General features: G+C 39.5%; 1 protein-coding gene across 1 annotated transcript in view; it reads left to right on the plus strand.

Annotated features, from left to right (window-relative positions):
* LOC143784436 (dynein axonemal heavy chain 11-like) overlaps positions 1-19322 on the plus strand; it is a 248080-nt gene that overhangs the window by 52475 nt on the left and 176283 nt on the right. Inside the window, exons 12-18 of the mRNA XM_077272673.1 lie at positions 2688-2892; positions 4839-5004; positions 11215-11317; positions 12615-12854; positions 13951-14112; positions 16280-16473; positions 18836-18998. Coding sequence (XP_077128788.1) covers positions 2688-2892; positions 4839-5004; positions 11215-11317; positions 12615-12854; positions 13951-14112; positions 16280-16473; positions 18836-18998 — 1233 coding nt within the window. The remainder of the gene's footprint in view (positions 1-2687; positions 2893-4838; positions 5005-11214; positions 11318-12614; positions 12855-13950; positions 14113-16279; positions 16474-18835; positions 18999-19322) is intronic.

The raw sequence follows: 19322 nt of genomic DNA on the forward strand, positions 1-19322 counted from the left end.
ACAATTTAATTATAAATACAAATTTCCAAAGCTGCGGTGCTGGGAGCTGGCAATCATGTGACCGGAAGTATACAATAATCATACACCTGGCCACATTCCAACTAGACATGTCCAGCCTCGCTGAATTCACTTGTGTGTCAAGTCAATGGAGCTGAGCTGCAATTCCTGACTCTGGCTATGCACAAGAGTTGGCCGTTTCTGTAAGAAAGCAACCATGTTTTCTGATCTCATAAAACTTCTTATAGCAGCACAAAATTACTGTTCAAATCAAGCACAGGCATTATGAGCAACCTTGACATGGCCAAGCAGTGCACCTTCCAACCGACTTGTTTTCCATTAACTCCACCCTTCTCTTCCTTGAATGACAGCTCGAGCTCTACAGAAGACAGACAAGGATGGAGATAGATGGAAAACAAGTAGAAATGAAGATTCACTGAACTGTTTGACTATGCCAGGGGTGCATGGGGCACCTATGCTTGGTTTGAATAGTCATTTTGTGCTGACAGACTTCCTTTAACATTTAACTCTAGATTTTTTTTTATAGATTGACCATTGATTTTCTTTAGTTTTGATCTTTTTTATGCTATTTATTTTTTACTAAAGAATTTTGGATAGTATATTATTAATCATAATATCACCATATTCAATACAAATAGTTGGAAATTTAGCAATAAAATGAACGCCTGTCCTATAACCAAACTATGACTTACCACTTTTTTTTGCCATAACTGGGATCAGATCCAACAGAAAAGAGAAGATGTATAACTTTGTGTCTCTTTTATTTCCATTGTTTTACAATTTATCGTCCTCTCTTCTACAAAAGTGCCGAATTCATGAACTCATTCTTGTGGCACGTGCAATTAAGTGTTTGACTGAGCACACCCTTCTGTCCTTTACTCTTTCTATGGAATGCATTGTGTCTATCTATTGTACATCTTTTATCTGATATTCCTTGTCTAAAACACTCAACACATATTAGCCCGTTGCTCAGTTTATTAGGAATTGATCATGCGTTCATGCCTTCTTCCATTTCAAGAGTGCTTTTAGGTATTAGGCTCTGTCGTAATCAAGTTGAATGTGATAATGAGAACATGTTCACATTGTTAAAGTAAATGATCCAGCGCACTTAAAGTGAAGACACATTTGAACTACAATTTGTGGTCTTCGCAGCTCTATTGAATAGTCTGGGAGGAATGTTTACGGCATATTAACCCTTAAAGTTCCAGGACTTCGACATGGTTGGGTTCACGACTTTCATTTCCTACTTGGCACCATTTTTTATCTGTACCGTGTAAAATATAGTTGTTCAACACACCAATCTAGACATGCCCTTGGATTTAAAGCCACTATGCAAATCCTTAGATTACAAAAACATTCTCTCAATATCCTATCTACCCATATAAATGTAGGCTATCAGGATAGGTCCGCACAGGATAGGTCCCAGGCAGAAGAATCGCCTTTTCGCGGCTGCTGGGGACAGATGAAATGGCCAATTTATGCGCAAATTATTCTCAATTTTTACTATTTTTTAGAGCAGTCATGCAATTCCAATTTCATATATTTCATGTTTGCATGCTATAGTGCTACAGAGCGCATCTTTATTTTGTTTGTTATTATGCATTTGGCAGCTACACGATCCCTCTTCCTAAGAGTAGGGTCACACAACCGTTTTCTCAACATCCGAGAAAAACAGTCTGATTACTCTGATTAGATTTTGATCAGAGTGGCATCAGTTTTTTTCAGACGTTGAGAGAAAAAGAAAAGTTTCTCCACCTTTTCTATTCTCTCAGTCTGTGAAAGTCGGACCACATTTGAATAAAACCAGAAACAAAAACAAGAAACTGAGCCGGAGTATGACTTGAAAACATGCATGATGTAAAGGCATGTTCACACTGGCCATAGAAACAAGCAAAATCAAAGAAAAAGCAATGTGTGCATATATCCTAATGAAAATAAATAAGTAAAAAAGCATGTGCATTAAGTAATTAACAAAGGGTATTTAGAAAACCGTGTTTTTGATAAAAAAAAAAAAAATCATAAAGCTGTCCCACCGCGACAAGTTATACCCAATTGGGACTGTAACTACACTCTCTAATGTTAAAATCTACCTAGTGCGAATAGTGGCAGAGAGTAACCAGGTCGGATCAAAACTAGACATATTTTTTTTTTCCTCGGACCACTCAATCCAAGGAAAAAATTGTACATGTGCACAGGCCCACAGATAGCTTGTCCTAGAAAATCGGTCGCGTGCACAGTCTCTTACCTCACAGATCTTACAGTCAGCTACTGTTTCTAATTTGACCTCCTATTCTCTTGCACTTTTGCCCTCCTTCATTATATTTTATGCACTTGCTTTTATTAACGAATTCTATCATCTTGGCCATTTATATTGACCTTCTTTAACCGGATTCCAACATTTTTTAATGATGTGGACGGCAATGGCTCGGACTTCCATCTATAACTTTGTGTGTCATCTGCATCTGTTTTTCAACATGGTGCCATGGAAGTGGGGCAGACAAGACAATGGAGGCGATGTGTAATACTTGCTTCTTATAACTGGTCTCTTCTTTACGTAATTTTTCGTAATACAGATTCTTCCTTCATGTTTTTAGAAATTGTTGAACGCTATGCTAGATACATGAATGATCATGACTGGTTTTGCCGTTTCTGTCTTCATGCAACCCCAGACGGTCCTAGTACACACTGCCGAGACTGTACGCCTCAGGTACTTTCTGGATTTACTGCTGGAGAAGGGGAAACCGATAATGCTAGTCGGCAACGCTGGAGTTGGCAAAACTATCTTGGTATCTGATAGAGTATCCAAATTGCCAGAGGAGTATATTATGGCCAAAGTCCCTTTCAACTACTACACAACATCTGCCATGCTCCAACGTAAGTGTGATTTTCCATCCTGGTTTTTCTATAACTATAAACTTATGCCATAAGGTGAACTCAAGAAGTGCTCACGAGTTCATAAGTCATCTATAAACTGTGGTGGGTACTGACTGTAACTCCTTGGTGCCTCTCATTCAAATATAAAGCCACAGAGGATGTTTTTCACAGATTAATACTATCCATGGAGGTTTTTGGTCAACCTCCATCACATGGCATCTTATTCAGGTGCCAAACTTGAAGTTTATTGTCCCCAATGCAAAATCTCCAACATGGCCCCAACTGTCACAGGTTTTTAATAGCATTTGTCTTCTCATATGGGCCAAAGGGACCTTTTGGGACCCCTTAGCTCCAGGGACCGGATGCGCCTGAAACCCCTGTGCCCACTATAGTTATGCTCATTCATATAGGATCAATGCGCATAACTTTATTAATTCAAATGAATAAATCTGATCTGCAGTACTCGATGCCACCCGTGGACAAGATTATGTGGTCTAATTTTGGACCCTTATGAGTACAACCATATGGGTCAAAAAAGGGTCAAAACGACTGTTCATATCAGCAGCATAAAGTGACTGAAAAAAACATGCAGATTTTTTTTCTGCAGTGTGTGGAGGTGATTTGGTAAATTGCATCCACTTTGCTGCTACTGTAACATGCTATATTCTATCTGGACAGTATTTAGCGGTATGTCAAAATATACTAAAAGTATATATATATATCGTAATGTGGTGTCAGTGTTCTCTATATACAGAATTATTCATGTGTGCAATACAACCTTTTTTAAATTACTGCTCTTTTATGCAGCTATCGACTCCCTAAAGATGCCCCTTAGGGCTCCTTATTCTCCATTGCACATGCACAGTAGTTCTAATGCTGTCGGTCGAGCATGCTTAGATTCATCTAATGACCCTGTGTAATAAAACACCTGACTGCCGGGGTGTAGCCCAGCTCAGCTATGCTATGCCAAAAATCCGATTGATTTCAACTTCATTTGCTCCTTATGACTCTGTCTAATTCATGAAAAACAGATGCATCTATGACCTTGTCTGATATAACATGCCCCAAGACGATCTTGTGGTATCCTCATTGCACTGACAGCTGTGTTGTAGCACAGCTCAGCTATTCTATGCTCAGCTCTGCTATGCATGCAGGGTAGAGCATGATTATGCTTTGAAGATCCCCGGGAACCACCAATGAAATATGAAGTTTGTAAATAATAATGAATAGTGGATCAAAGTCACTACAATCAAGACTACCAATGGTCACCTTATCCATGTAAATAAAAATTGCCCTTGTTGAAATCTATCTATCTGCATCAGGGAGCACATAGGAAAACAGAGGGAGGGTCCCGCAGCACTGAGGAGAAGCAGGGTACTGAAGGGAAATGTAGTTTTAGCAGATAATAGGACCACCCATTCAGCTCTATGAAGCTGGATACACAGAGGGGTAGAAGGAGATGTAAAAACACACAAAGGTACAAGAAATAATCTATGTTAGGCTGCTACTGTATATTAATAATAGTCATACAAATACTGTGCTTTGTAAGATATATTGTGGGAATAACCATTTAATGAAGTTGTCCATTCTTTTGTTAATATAACATTATCTCTCCTTAATAAAAAGTTGGGCAACTCTCCAATATCACGTCCACCATCAGAAATATTTGGGTTCAAAAGACAAATAGTCAGGACCACTGAACTTGCCTATCCAATCCCTCTAGTGAACCCCCAATTCATAGGAAAGGAAAGCAGAATATTGGAACTTTTGCTCTTACATGAAATTAAGAGCCCCCTTATTGGGAATCCGGTTTACCACAACTACTTGGTGGCTCTCCATAATAGAGTTTGGGTCTATGACAGCAGCAATACATCGTATGATTTTTTTTTGTGTTTCCTATAAAATCTTTGAACAAAAACGTGTTTTTTCATATTTTTTTTTACCAGGCATATTAGAAAAACCTTTAGAAAAGAGGGCAGGACGGAACTATTCCCCACCAGGCACCAAGAAATTGATATATTTTATAGATGATCTGAACATGCCAGAAGTTGATGCCTACAGTACGGTACAACCTCACACCTTAATTAGACAACATCTAGATTACAGTCACTGGTGAGTACTGACCTATAATTGCTATTTATGTAGTTGTCCTCCTCTGTGAGATATTGTAATATTATATGTAAGTGTCTCTGTGCTACCATTATTGGCACCCATTATAATGATTGTAGGGGTTTTACCTCTTAACCTTGCCGACTCACTTATTTTACAAAGCTACATGCTCCCGGCCCATTATCGCCATGTTTAATTACTCAGATAACCCACCCTCACAGGGGAGTGCCTGAAACTGTGTGGCACTGCATAGGATTGAGGGAAAACAAGAAAAAAAGAAAACAAAATTTCAACGATGATACCTTTTTTTCAAATATGCAATTACTATAATATATGCAATATTACAATCTATTTGCAACTTATTAGGTCTTCTGCATGTTTATTTCATTTAAAACTTCTCTTCTGCTGCACCTATACTCGAATGCTCTTTTCTCTTCCTTGGTCAATTGGAAAATATTTTCAACCTGCAGTAACAAAGATAATTTAATGAATCAGGGTTGTGCTTTGTCTCTCTGTGGGTCCCATAGAAGCTAAGTGGACCTGGTTTATGATAGTATTTCTTTACCATATTGATATTTGATTTCCACATCTTTCCTTCCATAAACTAAACTTACCCACAAAGCTTGGATGCTTAGCTCATTAAACATTATTTATAACCCTCTAGAGATTTAATTATGAACAATCTATTTTACCAAACAAGCACTTCTAACTTACAGTCGTGTAAACTTATTGCAATTACATGTTTTGTTATACATATGTTTATTTCCTTTGTGTGTATTTGAACAACACAAAAAAAGGGAAAAAAAAAGATAAATTGGACTTAAATTTACACAAAACCCCCAAAATGGGCCAGACAAAATTGTGATCCCAGTCCGAGTTTTACAACTGTGTAACTCTTCCCTTAGTCTCATGCCTGTCCTTGCCTTGGACTAGGGGCCCTCTTAATGGGAATCTGTCACCAGGATTTTGCCACCTAATATAAAATCAGCATGTCCTTCTCCGTGCCGCATGTCCTTCACCCGGGGAGAAGGACATGTGGCGCGTCTCTACAGAATGCAGCATGTCTATTTATCTTGCGGAGACGCAAGCCTCCACAAGATAAATCTCACCCGTGCAATGTATTGGAGGCAGTGATTCTGCACGGTTCAATGAACACATGCGGATTCACCTGTGTTCAATAGCCGGCAGCACTTTGGATGCAGCGGTCATGTGCTGCTTCAAAAGCGCTGCTAATTACTGACACTGTGCACCGTCGAACAGTGTGCACCGCACAAGTGTCGAACGACTTCAATATTGTCGATCACGCTCGTTTACTGGCCTGAACTCAGCGCTTGTAAATACAACAGAAATGTTTTTATGTGATGGTGCAATATGTGAACATCTAAAACCGGCCCTGGCTGACAGAGTTCCTTTAAGCGGCAGTGGAGCAGGAAAATAAGTATAGATTTAATCAATTTTATGAGGTCAATAATAAGGGAGTTTCCAGTAGTGGTTTACACTTTTAACCCCTTAATCCCATATGATGTACTATCCCGTCAAGGTGACCTGGGACTTAATTCCCAGTGACGGGATAGTACGTCATATGCGATCGGCCGCGCTCACGGGGGGAGCACGGCCGATCGCGGCCGGGTGTCAGCTGACTATCGCAGCTGACATCCGGCACTATGTGCCAGGAGCGGTCACGGACCGCCCCCGGCACATTAACCCCCGGCACACTGAGATCAAACATGATCGCAGTGTACCGGCGGTACAGGGAAGCATCGTGCAGGGAGGGGGCTCCCTGCGGGCTTCCCTGAGACGATCGGTACAAGGCGATGTACTCACCTTGTACCGAGCGTCTCCTCCCTGCAGTCCCCGGATCCAAAATGGCCGCGGGGCTGCATCCGGGTACTGCAGGGAGTACTTCTGAGTCCACAGCAGGCGCTGGAAAGCCTGCAGCCCTGTCAGTCAGATCGCTGATCTGACAGAGTGCTGTGCAAACTGTCAGATCAGCGATCTGTGATGTCCCCCCCTGGGACAAAGTAAAAAAGTAAAAAAAAAAAAAATTCCACATGTGTAAAAAAAAAATAAATTTCCTAAATAAAGAAAAAAAATATTTTTCCCATAAATACATTTCTTTATCTAAATAAAAAAAAAAACAATAAAAGTACACATATTTAGTATCGCCGCATCCGTAACGACCCAACCTATAAAACTGTCCCACTAGTTAACCCCTTCAGTGAACACCGTAAGAAAAAAAAAAAAACGAGCCAAAAAACAACGCTTTATTATCATACCGCTGAACAAAAAGTGGAATAAGACGCGATCAAAAAAATGGATATAAATATCCATGGTACCGCTGAAAACGTCATCTTGTCCCGCAAAAAACAAGCTGCCATACAGCATCATAAGCAAAAAAATAAAAAAGTTATAGTCCTCAGAATAAAGCGATGCCAAAATAATTATTTTTTTTATAAAATAGCTTTTATTGTATAAAAGCGCCAAAACATAAAAAAATGATATAAATGAGATATCGCTGTAATCGTACTGACCCGATGAATAAAACTGCTTTATCAATTTTACCAAATGTGGAACGGTATAAACGCCTCCCCCAAAAGCAATTCATGAATAGCTGGTTTTTGGTCATTCTGCCTCACAAAAATCGGAATAAAAAGTGATCAAAAAATGTCATGTGTCCGAAAATGTTACCAATAAAAATGTCAACTCGTCCCGTAAAAAACAAGACCTCACATGACTCTGTGGACCAAAATATGGAAAAATTATAGGTCTCAAAATGTGGAGACGCAAAAACTTTTTTGCTATAAAAAGCGTCTTTTAGTGTGTGACAGCTGCCAATCATAAAAATCCGATATAAAAAAAACACTATAAAAGTAAATCAAACCCCCCTTCATCACCCCCTTAGTTAGGGAAAAATAATAAAATTAAAAAAATGTATTTATTTCCATTTTAGGGCTAGGGATAGGGCTAAGGTTAGGGTTAGGGCTAGGGTTAGGGCTAGGGTTAGGGCTAGGGTTATGGTTAGGGCTAGAGTTAGGGCTAGGGTTAGGGCTAGGGTTAGGGATAAAGTTAGGGTTAGGGTTGGGGCTAAAGTTAGGGTTAAGGTTGGGGCTAAAGTTAGGGTTAGGGTTTGGATTACATTTACGGTTGGGATTAGGGTTAAGGGTGTGTCAGGGTTAGGGGTGTGGTTAGGGTTACCGTTGGGATTAAGGGTGTGTTTGGATTAGGGTTTCAGGTAGAATTGGGGAGTTTCCACTATTCAGGCACATCAGGGGCTCTCCAAACGCGACATGGCGTCCGATCTCAATTCCAGCCAATTCTGCGTTGAAAAAGTAAACAGTGCTCCTTCCCTTCTGAGCTCTCCCGTGCGCCCAAACAGGGGTTTACCCCAACATATGGGGTATCAGCGTACTCGGGACAAATTGGACAACAACTTTTGGGGTCCAAGTTCTCTTGTTATCCTTGGGAAAATAAAAATTTGGGGGGCTAAAAGTCATTTTTGTGGGAAAAAAACATTTTTTATTTTCACGGCTCTGCGTTGTAAACTGTAGTGAAACACTTGGGGGTTCAAAGTTCTCACAACATATCTAGATAAGTTCCTTGGGAGGTCTAGTTTCCAATATGGGGTCACTTGTGGGGGGTTTGTACTGTTTGGGTACATCAGGGGCTCTGCAAATGCAACGTGACGCCTGCAGACCAATCCATCTAAGTCTGCATTCCAAATGGCGCTCCTTCCCTTCCGAGCTCTGCCATGCGCCCAAACAGTGGTTCCCCCCCACATACGGGGTATCAGCGTACTCAGGACAAATTGGACAACTACTTTTGGGGTCCAATTTCTCCTGTTACCCTTGGGAAAACACAAAACTGGGGGGCTAATAAATCATTTTGTGAAAAAAAAAAAGAGTTTTTATTTTCACGGCTCTGCGTTATAAACTATGAAACACTTGGGGGTTCAAAGCTCTCAAAACACATCTAGATAAGTTCCTTAGGGGGGTCTACTTTCCAAAATGGTGTCACTTTTGGGGGGTTTCAATGTTTAGGCACATCAGGGGCTCTCCAAACGCAACATGGCGTCCCATCTTAATTCCAGTCAATTTTGCATTGAAAAGTAAAATGGCGCTCCTTCCCTTCCGAGCTCTGCTATGCGCCCAAACAGTGGTTTACCCCCACATATAGGGTATCTTCGTACTCAGGACAAATTGCACAACAACTTTTGTGGTCTAATTTCTTCTCTTACCCTTGGGAAAATAAAAAATTGGGGGCGAAAGATCATTTATGTGAAAAAATATGACTTTTTATTTTTACGGCTCTGCATTATAAACTTCTGTGAAGCACTTGTTGGGTCAAAGTGCTCACCACACATCTAGATAAGTTCCTTAAGGGGTCTACTTTCCAAAATGGTGTCACTTGTGGGGGGTTTCAATGTTTAGGCACATCAGGGGCTCTCCAAACACAACATGGCGTCCCATCTCAATTCCAGTCAATTTTGCATTGAAAAGTCAAATGGCGCTCCTTCCCTTCCGAGCTCTGCCATGCGCCCAAACAATGGTTTACACCCACATATGGGGTATCAGCGTACTCAGGACAAAGTACACAACAATTTTTGGGGTCCAATTTCTTCTTTTACCCTTGGGAAAATAAAAAATTGGGGGCGAAAAATCATTTCTGTGAAAAAATATGATTTTTTATTTTTACGGTTCTGCATTATAAACTTCTGTGAAGCAATTGGTGGGTCAAAGTGCTCACCACACATCTAGATAAGTTCCTTAGGGGGTCTACGTTCCAAAATGGTGTCACTTGTGGGGGGTTTCAATGTTTACGCACATCAGGGGCTCTCCAAACGCAACATGGCGTCCCATCTCAATTCCAGTCAATTTTGCATTGAAAAGTAAAATGGCGCTCCTTTCCTTCCGAGCTCTGCCATGCGCCCAAACAGTGGTTTACCCCCACATATGGGGTATCAGCGTACTCAGGACAAATTGTACACCAACTTTTGGGGTCCATTTTCTCCTGTTACCCTTGGTAAATTAAGACAAATTGGAGCTGAAATAAATTTTGTGTGAAAAAAAGTTAAATGTTCATTTTTATTTAAACATTCCAAAAATTCCTGTGAAACACCTGACAGGTTAATAAACTTCTTGAATGTGGTTTCGAGCACCTTGAGGGGTGCAGTTTTTAGAATGGTGTCACACTTGGGTATTTTGTATCATATAGACCCCTCAAAATGACTTCAAATGAGATGTGGTCCCTAAAAAAAAAATGGTGTTGTAAAAATGAGAAATTGCTGGTCTACTTTTAACCCTTATAACTCCCTAACAAAAAAAAAATTTGGTTCCAAAATTGTGATGATGTAAAGTAGACATGTGGGAAATGTTACTTATTAAGTATTTTGTGTGACATATCTCTGTGATTTAAGGGCATAAAAATTCAAAGTTGGAACATTTTCAAAATTTTCGCCAAATTTCCATTTTTTTCACAAATAAGCACAAGTTATATCAAATAAATTTTACCACTATCATGAAGTACAATATGTCACGAGAAAACAATGTCAGAATCGCCAAGATCTGTTGAAGCATTCCAGAGTTATAACCTCATAAAGGGACAGTGGTCAGAATTGTAAAAATTGGCCTGGTCATTAACGTGCAAACCACCCTCGGGGCTTAAGGGGTGAAACTAAAAACCCTTCTCTCTGCAATTTAAGACACTGGAAGGAGTGAGCAGAGAGACAAAGACCATTGAGAGACGCATGGTCAGTAGTGGACAACCCCTTAAGAGCAGGCAGGTCAATGGCAGGTGCAATGCATGCTGCAAAAAGAGCAGAAAGAAGGTTCCTGTACATATAGTACTGGCAAAATGCTGGCGAAGAGGAGCCAACTACTGAAAATGAGTAGGAAGTAAGTTACAGAGCATGAAAATTTAGACAGTTCCTGGACATATTAGACTAGATTGTACACCTAAAGCAGTGTTAACCTTTTTTTGTGAAGGATGTGAGCATCAAGATCATACTTTTGTACAGGTTTTGTTTGAAAAGACAAATACACTTCAAAGTTTCATAACTGTAAATCATATGTAAAAACCCTAGTATATGTAAATCATGCATGTCCTTTATTAGCATCACGAGCTGTGTGTTTTACATAATAACAGAGCAGTAGATTGGACGCAGTCATTGAACCCGGCTTAGCAAGAGCAATATTTATGTTTCTATGATTACTTTAGGTATGACAGGCAGAAATTGGTGGCAAAAGAAATTCACAATTGCCAATACATAACATGCATGAATCCCACGGCTGGAAGTTTTTCCATTAATCCTCGGCTTCAGGTAATACACCATTCAATATGTCACTTGCCTTTAGTGCATGAGAGGCTGCATTTGATGCATGACTTCACCTGTCACACATGTGATCTATGGTTACCATAGCGACCAGGGGAAAAAGGTCATTGTATGTTTAAGTAATAAATCGCATTTCATACCACCAGTCGTATCCCGCATCCTCCACCAAATGCGGCACAAAAGGAAAGGGACGATTAGATTATAACCTTGGGAATTAAACACATGGCCCGAGCCTTGAAAAATGCACGCTGCACTGCAAATAGCTCAGCGCCATGCTACTACTTGCCTTTTCTACTAAACACATACAAGACCCCACCTGTAAAAGTGAAGATTGAGTGATTTCTAAATTAAACCGTCAGTAATAATTCTTCTTCAACACTTTTAATGATGCAACCTATTTTCCTTTTACAATTGTTTTTCTTCTTCTTTTTCAAGAGCCATAACTTTTTTAATTTTACTGTTGACTTAGCCATATTATGGTTTACTTTTTTTCTGGGACGAGTGGTAGTTTTAAATGTCAACATTAGTTTTACCATATAATGTACTGAAAGATGTAGAAAAAATTCCAAATTAGGCGAAAAAACGCACCTCCACCATTGTTTTTTGTGTTTTATTTTTCCATAGTTCAGTATGCGGGAAAAATGATCAGACAATGTGATTCTTCACGTCAGTTCAATTATGGCAATGCCAAACTTTCTGTATATAGATTTTTTGTTTTATATTTTAGTGGTAAAAAAGAATTGGAACTTTGTATGTAAAGAATTTCTGTGTGTCACCATTTTCTGAGTCCCATAACTTAAAAAAATAAATAAATAAAATAAAAAAAAAAATTCTGTCAAGGGTTGTGGGAGGGCTCGTGTTTTGCATGCCAGCTGTCCTTTACAACAATGGTAATGTTTTGGGGTGCTTATGTCATTTTGATCACTTCTCTATTGTATTTTTGTTAGAAAAGTGTAGCATACCAAGAAACTGCAATTCTAGAGTTTCAGCTCTTTTTTATTTACAATGTTTACATTATGTGTTATATGATTTTATAAATAAGGAGTGAATAAATCGCTCACCGTGCAGTGAATGACCAAATCTGTCCTTTGCATGCAATGGGTAGCATAATTGGCCTGATTCCTTCACATGACATGAGAGAATATACGGTGGTGTGACCCGAGCCTACAGTATGTCTGCGGAAATATGGCTCTTTATTAGAAAATGTGCTGACAATTCATGACTATACATCAAACGTAACTACCTAAAATGACACAATACTTTGTGTTTTCTTTCTCTCGTTTAGAGACACTTTTCCGTATTTGCTGTGCACTTTCCGGGTACAGAAGCATTAATGACCATCTACAGCAGGATAATCGGCACTCATTTCCAACATGGAGGCTTCAGTTACAGTGTGGTCAAGTCCGTGTCTACATTGATACAAGCTTCTATTTGTCTCCATCATAAAATGACTCAAAATTTTCTTCCAACTGCTATAAGATTCCATTATATCTTTAATCTGAGGGATTTAACCCAAATCTTTCAGGTACAGTTGAGAAATCTTTCAGGTGATTTATGGCAATAAATAAAATTGACTCTTGTTCACTTACATCTCCACAAACCGCAAAAAATAACAAAAGCAAAAATAAATCTGCCAAATGTAAATATACAATTGTTCATCATAGGCAGATATCAGAATGTAGGTCTATATTGTAGGTCTCAGTTAATATATTATTGAAATAAAGTGGCTATGTCTAATTTGTACAAAAACGAACAAATAATATTAAATATATTATACTTCTTTGTTGTAAAAATAATTTTTACATATGTTAGTGGTTACTTTAAAACGTTCTAGGTTTCTGTCTGTTAGGGGTGTAAAATCCTCGACTTATCTCTTTACTGTCAATGGCTTCACATATTAATGGATCTCATAATGATATGCTATAAAAAATGTCACACAATTCTACTTGAAGCTCTGTCCAAGGGCGTAATTATAGTGGATGCAAGAATTGCTGTCATATACAGGTCCTGGAGCCAAAAGGGAGGCACAAAAGATCATTTTGGCCAATTTGGGAAGACTACGGTAATACTTAGGGGGTGTAACTATAATGAGTGCAAAGATTGTAGGAGCGCCCAGTCCCTGGAGCCTTGCAGGCCCAAACAGTCCCTTTGGTCCATATTGGATGACTCATCTATTACAGATCCATGATAGAGGCCCTACTGGAGATTTTGCACACAGGCACACTAGCTTCAAGTTATAAAAATCGTTCTAGCCTTACTCTGGTATTAGAGATGAGCAAATAGTGGACCACTAGCCATGTCAGTAATCTGTGGATGTCAGACTGGAGTTCTGCAAACCTTCTCCTACCCGCCAGAATCCACAGCTCCTCTTCTGATGAGTAGGCCCAGGGTGATATCACATGGGTGTTAACCTTCAACGATTACATCACATTGGGCCTACAAATCAAAAGAGCCACTGGAGATACCAGTAGATAGGAGGAGGTTCACAAGACTTCTGTCTGGAAGCCATGGACTACTCATGTGGCCCCTGGACCAGGGTCCTGTGATTTGATTCTCTCAACTTAACTGTTCATGCATAAGTAAATGTCAGTAATTGTGTATTATTATACTCTATTATATAGGGAATGCTGTTTGCATCACCCGAGTGCATCCGTTTCTCCAGTGATTTGGTCCAATTGTGGCTACATGAATCATGCCGCGTGTACTCCGATAAACTCATGGAAGAGAAGGATGTAGAGCATTTTAAAAAAGTGCTCATTGACACAGCAAAAAGATTTTTTGAGGTATATGTCTTCAATTTTTGCATTCATGTCTCTAATTCGCATTATTTGTCATTATTTGGTTGTTATTGTAAGCACGACTGATTTTAGACATAGTGGTGCCCTGGGCAAAAGTTTAAAGTGGGGCCCCAAATGCTAACACTTTGCACCATCCGACAGAAATGTATCGGTTGTATTTACATGCGCTGAGTTCAGGCCGTTGGGGGAACGTGATCAACAATATTGAAGAATGATGGGCACAGAACAATAACTAGTAGATCAATCTGTCCCCATACATTATCATGTTATCAGCAGCATATATGCAAATTTCACCAAGTGATGTTCTGCTGAGAGCAATTATTTTTGTTCCAGCATAAACAATCCAATCACTCGATGAATAGGCAGGATATTGCTTGTTTAATATAATGCACCCCATAGTCCTTCACATAGTACAATGCACCCGATAGTCCTCCATATAGTTTTATACACTCCCCATGGTCATTCATAGAATATAATACATTCCCCATAGTCCTCCATATAGTAAAATGCATCCAATAGTACCCCATATTGTATAATGCACCCCCATAGTCTTCCATATAGTATAATGCACTCCTCATAGTATAATGCACTCCATAGTCCTTTATATAGTATAATGCATTCCCCATAGTCCTCCATACAGTATAGTAGAATCCCCATAGTCCTCCATACAGTATAATACATTCCCCATAGTCCTCAATAGAGTATAATGCAGCCCCCATATAGTATATACAGCCTATAGTCCTTGATAGAGTATAATGCCGCCCCCATATAGTATAATGCAGAATCTATATCAGTGTTTCTCAACTCCAGTCCTCAAGACCCAACAACAGGTCATGTTTTCAGGATTTCCTTAGTATTGCACAGGTGATAATTTCATTACCTGATCAAGCATTAATTCCATCACCTGGGCAATACTAAGGAAATCCTGAAAACATGATCTGTTGGTGGGTCTTGAGGACTGGAGTTGAGAAACACTGCTCTATATAGTATAATGCAGCCCCCATATAGTATAATGCAGCCTTCATATAGTATAATGCAGCCCTGTAGAGTATAATGCAGCTTCCATAGAGTATAATTTAGCCCCCATATGGTATAATGCAGCCTCCATATAGTAAAATGCAGCCCCATAGAGTATAATGCAGCCCCAATAGAGTATAATGCAGCCCCCATATAGTATAATGCAGCCTTCAAATAGTATAATGCAGCCCCATAGAGTATAATTCACTCCCCTTAATCCTCAATGGAGTATAATGCAGCCCCATAGGGTATAATGCCGCTTCCATAGAGTATAATTCATCCCCCCATATTTTATAATGCAGCCTCAAATAGTATAATGCACAATCTATTGACACATGGTAAGGTTTTCATATTAGACAGTGTAGGACCGTCCCGATCAGAGTTACCTTGTCGTGGTGGGATGGCCTTTATGGTATTTTTTTTATCAAAAACAGTATTACTAAAAACTCTGTGTTATTTAAATGCACTTTTTGATTTTTATTTACTTCGTTACAACAGGGTTTTCGCTCATTTTTCTCTTGAAGGTTTGATACAATCTATAGTACTCTAGTATTATGGCCACCACGTACTCACTGATTTAAAAAATAAATAGATACATACTCACCTCTCCTCATTCCCCACTGCTCTGGTCTCTAGAGCATGTCTACTCGCTCCACTACCCGACACAGCGTGGTACACTATGAAGTGACGTCATCACTTCCGCTGCGCCAGAAGCAGAGGGGGAATGATGGGTGAGGGAGTGCCACCTGATGCTCCATGTTCCATAATTCATTTCAATTGTATCATTATCTATGATGTTTATACAGTCGAAAACTTGATGCGGGTATCTCCTGAAGCTGGTGCTGGCACCGGGCCCCCTTCACTCACAGGCCCCATAGTGGGCAGGTGGTGTGCTGCTATTAGCAGCACACCTCTGACTAGGGACCCCTGGGGAAGTGGAGGCCCGAGGCAAATACCTAGCTTGCCCACCCATAATTCCGGCCCTGATTGTTAGACCTTGTTGTCCTCATCGTCCTTGCTTCTTTGGAATTGGCAAATAATGTTGACATAGAGAACCTATAGAATGCTATAGATAATGAAAATACAAGTATTATCTAATCACTCAAACTCACCCCCTTTTGCTATTTATCTGCAGGGTGTGGATGAGCACACATTTATCAATAAGCCTTTAGTTTATTCCCATTTTGCTCACGGTGTCAGAGAACCGCGATATTTCCCAATATCCAACTGGGAAAAGCTGACAAGAATTCTGTCGGATGCTCTAGAGCACTATAATGAAATTCACGCTGCGATGAATCTGGTTCTGTTTGAAGAAGCTATTCAACACATGTGAGTGTCTTGTGAAATGGAAAATTATTCTAAGCTTTCTATGTTTGACATCCCTCTTCCAAGCTGTCTTTAGACCAGGTATTCACAACCATTTTTGTTACTATGGCCGCATTGTGAGATTGCATTCACTACCTTTTTATGATGGTCACTAAGGTACTGTATTCTGATGGATGCGCCTTTTCAAGGTGAAGAATCCCCCTGATGCCGCGTAGAGCAAGAGCTCACCTGTCTAAGATGATGTCTCACTTGCCAGCCATTTAATCCCATAGATGCCTGACCACGGCGTCTAAGTGGTTGTACGTAGGGCCCATCATGCCAGTAATTGCTATAACAAAGAGGGGCCTAACAATGGCTGTTTGAGCTTTCAAATTACTACTGCAATTAAGCCCTGGCAGAGGCAGTGTTTAAAGGGCTTGTTCTGCCTTAGGCTACAAGTCACGTTATCTGTTGTCAGTGCTGGGGGTTTGACCGTAAGTATACAATTTGCATAGATACAGTCATGTGCTGACTAGATGTGCACGGCCTCGCTTAATGCAAAAGAATTGAGCGAGACACGTCTAGTCGGAATGTGGCCGGAAATATGCAGATCACATCCAGCGACTGCAGATTTGTAGCCTAAGGCCGGACAACCACTTTAAGGATTGTTGTAGGCGTTAGGCTGGTGTCACACATTTGCGCTTTTCAGTCTGAGTATGGACTGCGATGCACAAACTGGCCGCAGGTCTCATGACCCAGGCTCGACAGCTTCACATATGCCTCCGTAAATGGACAACAAAAAGTGAATGCGTGAAACCAGCCTTAGGCCACGTTCACACGGTCAGTATTTGGTCAGTACTTTACGTCAGTGTTTGTAATCCAAATCCAGGAGTGGGTGATAAATACAGAAGCGGTGACGTGTTTCTATTATACTTTTCCTGTGATTGTTCCACTCCTGGTTTTGACTTACAAATACTGATGGAAAGTACTGACCATATACTGAATGTGTGAACGTGGCCTTACGCAGGGAGTATTACGGTGTATTATGCAAGCAGTTAAGCAATCACTTATGCAGTCTGCTAGCATGACAAACACTTTTTAAAAAGTATTAAAAAAAAATGTTTCAAAACAAGAAAAAATAATTACCCCATTAAATTTCTGTTTACAATATATTAGAAAAAAAATTACTATACCCATAGAGACCCCTAAACTGTGAAATTATAATGGTAATGATTCTACATGGTGGAAAAACATAATGGCAGATAATGTCACTGAAGATCAAGTCTTGCATCCAAGACAGCGGTAACATAATAGCGCTAAGACGGTATGATATATTTTGTGGTCACTAAAGGAGTTGTCCACCTCCCCGGGGTATTAGTAAATTGTCATTAATAGTCTAAAAAAAATCTACCGTATATAGATTCTTACACTAATATGTTTCAACTAATCATTGACACCATATTATCATTTCTCACTCAAGAAAACCCACTCCATGCATCATAGACTTTTACAGCCCAGGCACAGATGATCGATGGTGAATGCCCTGAATACATTCAGCTATTTTGAACTATAACCCCAATCATTGATTTTTCTTCAGTTGTGATCGTTTAGTTTACAAATGTAGCTCAATAATTATTTGCAAAAAAATATATAAAAATTTACTTCTATGGCTTGTTATGGTGGTTAAGTGGAATAAAAGGGGTTGTCTCACCTTCTTAAATTAGAAATATTGCAAAGCTCTTGTAAAACTAAGTAATTTAGCAATTTATCTTTTATTAAAATCATCTCCATTCTCAAGAACAGAATAATTCCTTGTCTTATAGTGCCCTGATTTTTGCCTAGGTTACCGGCCACCTCTGCTGTCAACTGTCTAGTCCCCTTCACACATTGCACTGGTCTTTTGATGAAACAGGAAACTTTCTCTTGTGTTGAGGTCAAACCAGTGGAGCTGCTGAGATTCCACACTGGAGTGTCATATTTGGACACCCTTATTAATTAAAGGGGTTGTCTAGGCTTGGGGTACAAGTCTACAGTCAGTCTATGTAACTGCAGACCTTTAAATCCGCTTGCTGTGAAAGGTCACGCGACGGCAAGTATTTGATTTGCATACACATGCCAACTAGACGTGCACAGCCTCTCTCAGTACACGTCTAGTCAGAATGTGGCTGGAAGTATGCAAATCACATACTCTATGTGACTTCAAACTTGAGCTCACACCTGGAAAACCCCTTTAAAGTATATTACTAAAGTTATATGCCTTAATATTTTATACAAAGTTATAAATCATTTAATAAATGCTATATAAATGCAATAAATATCATATTAAACAATGTACATTTCTCCGAGAGCTCAATATTTGACGATTGCTCTGTGATTTGAATACTAGATGCCGTATAAGTCGAATTTTGGAGTTCCCATACGGAAATGCACTACTGATTGGAGTTGGAGGTAGTGGAAAGCAAAGCTTGTGTCGCTTGGCAGCCTTCCTCAGTTCACTTGAAGTTTTTCAATTAACTCTTCGTAAAGGCTATAGCATTAATGATCTCCGGGTAAGATTTTATCAGACTATTCAATTATCGTAGTCGAATTACAAGTATTTTCTGTAACTCAAGAGAAATTATTGGTTTTCTATACATTTATTGTATCTTGGTCAAATAATGTGAAATGGCACGTGTAATCGGAAAATTACCTATTGTTTAAAGAGGACCTTTCACAAACTTTTTCATATTGAAATGGACACACAATGTAATAGTGGTTGCAGAGGGAAATATAACTTTTTTTTGTCTCTGTTGCAGAGATATTAGAAATCAAAGTATTTGATTCCTAATCAGTTTACTTTTGTATAGTCCATGTGGGTGTTATCAGATAATTTT

The sequence above is a fragment of the Ranitomeya variabilis genome, chromosome 7, assembly GCF_051348905.1.
Source record: "Ranitomeya variabilis isolate aRanVar5 chromosome 7, aRanVar5.hap1, whole genome shotgun sequence".
Lineage (NCBI taxonomy): Eukaryota > Metazoa > Chordata > Amphibia > Anura > Dendrobatidae > Ranitomeya > Ranitomeya variabilis.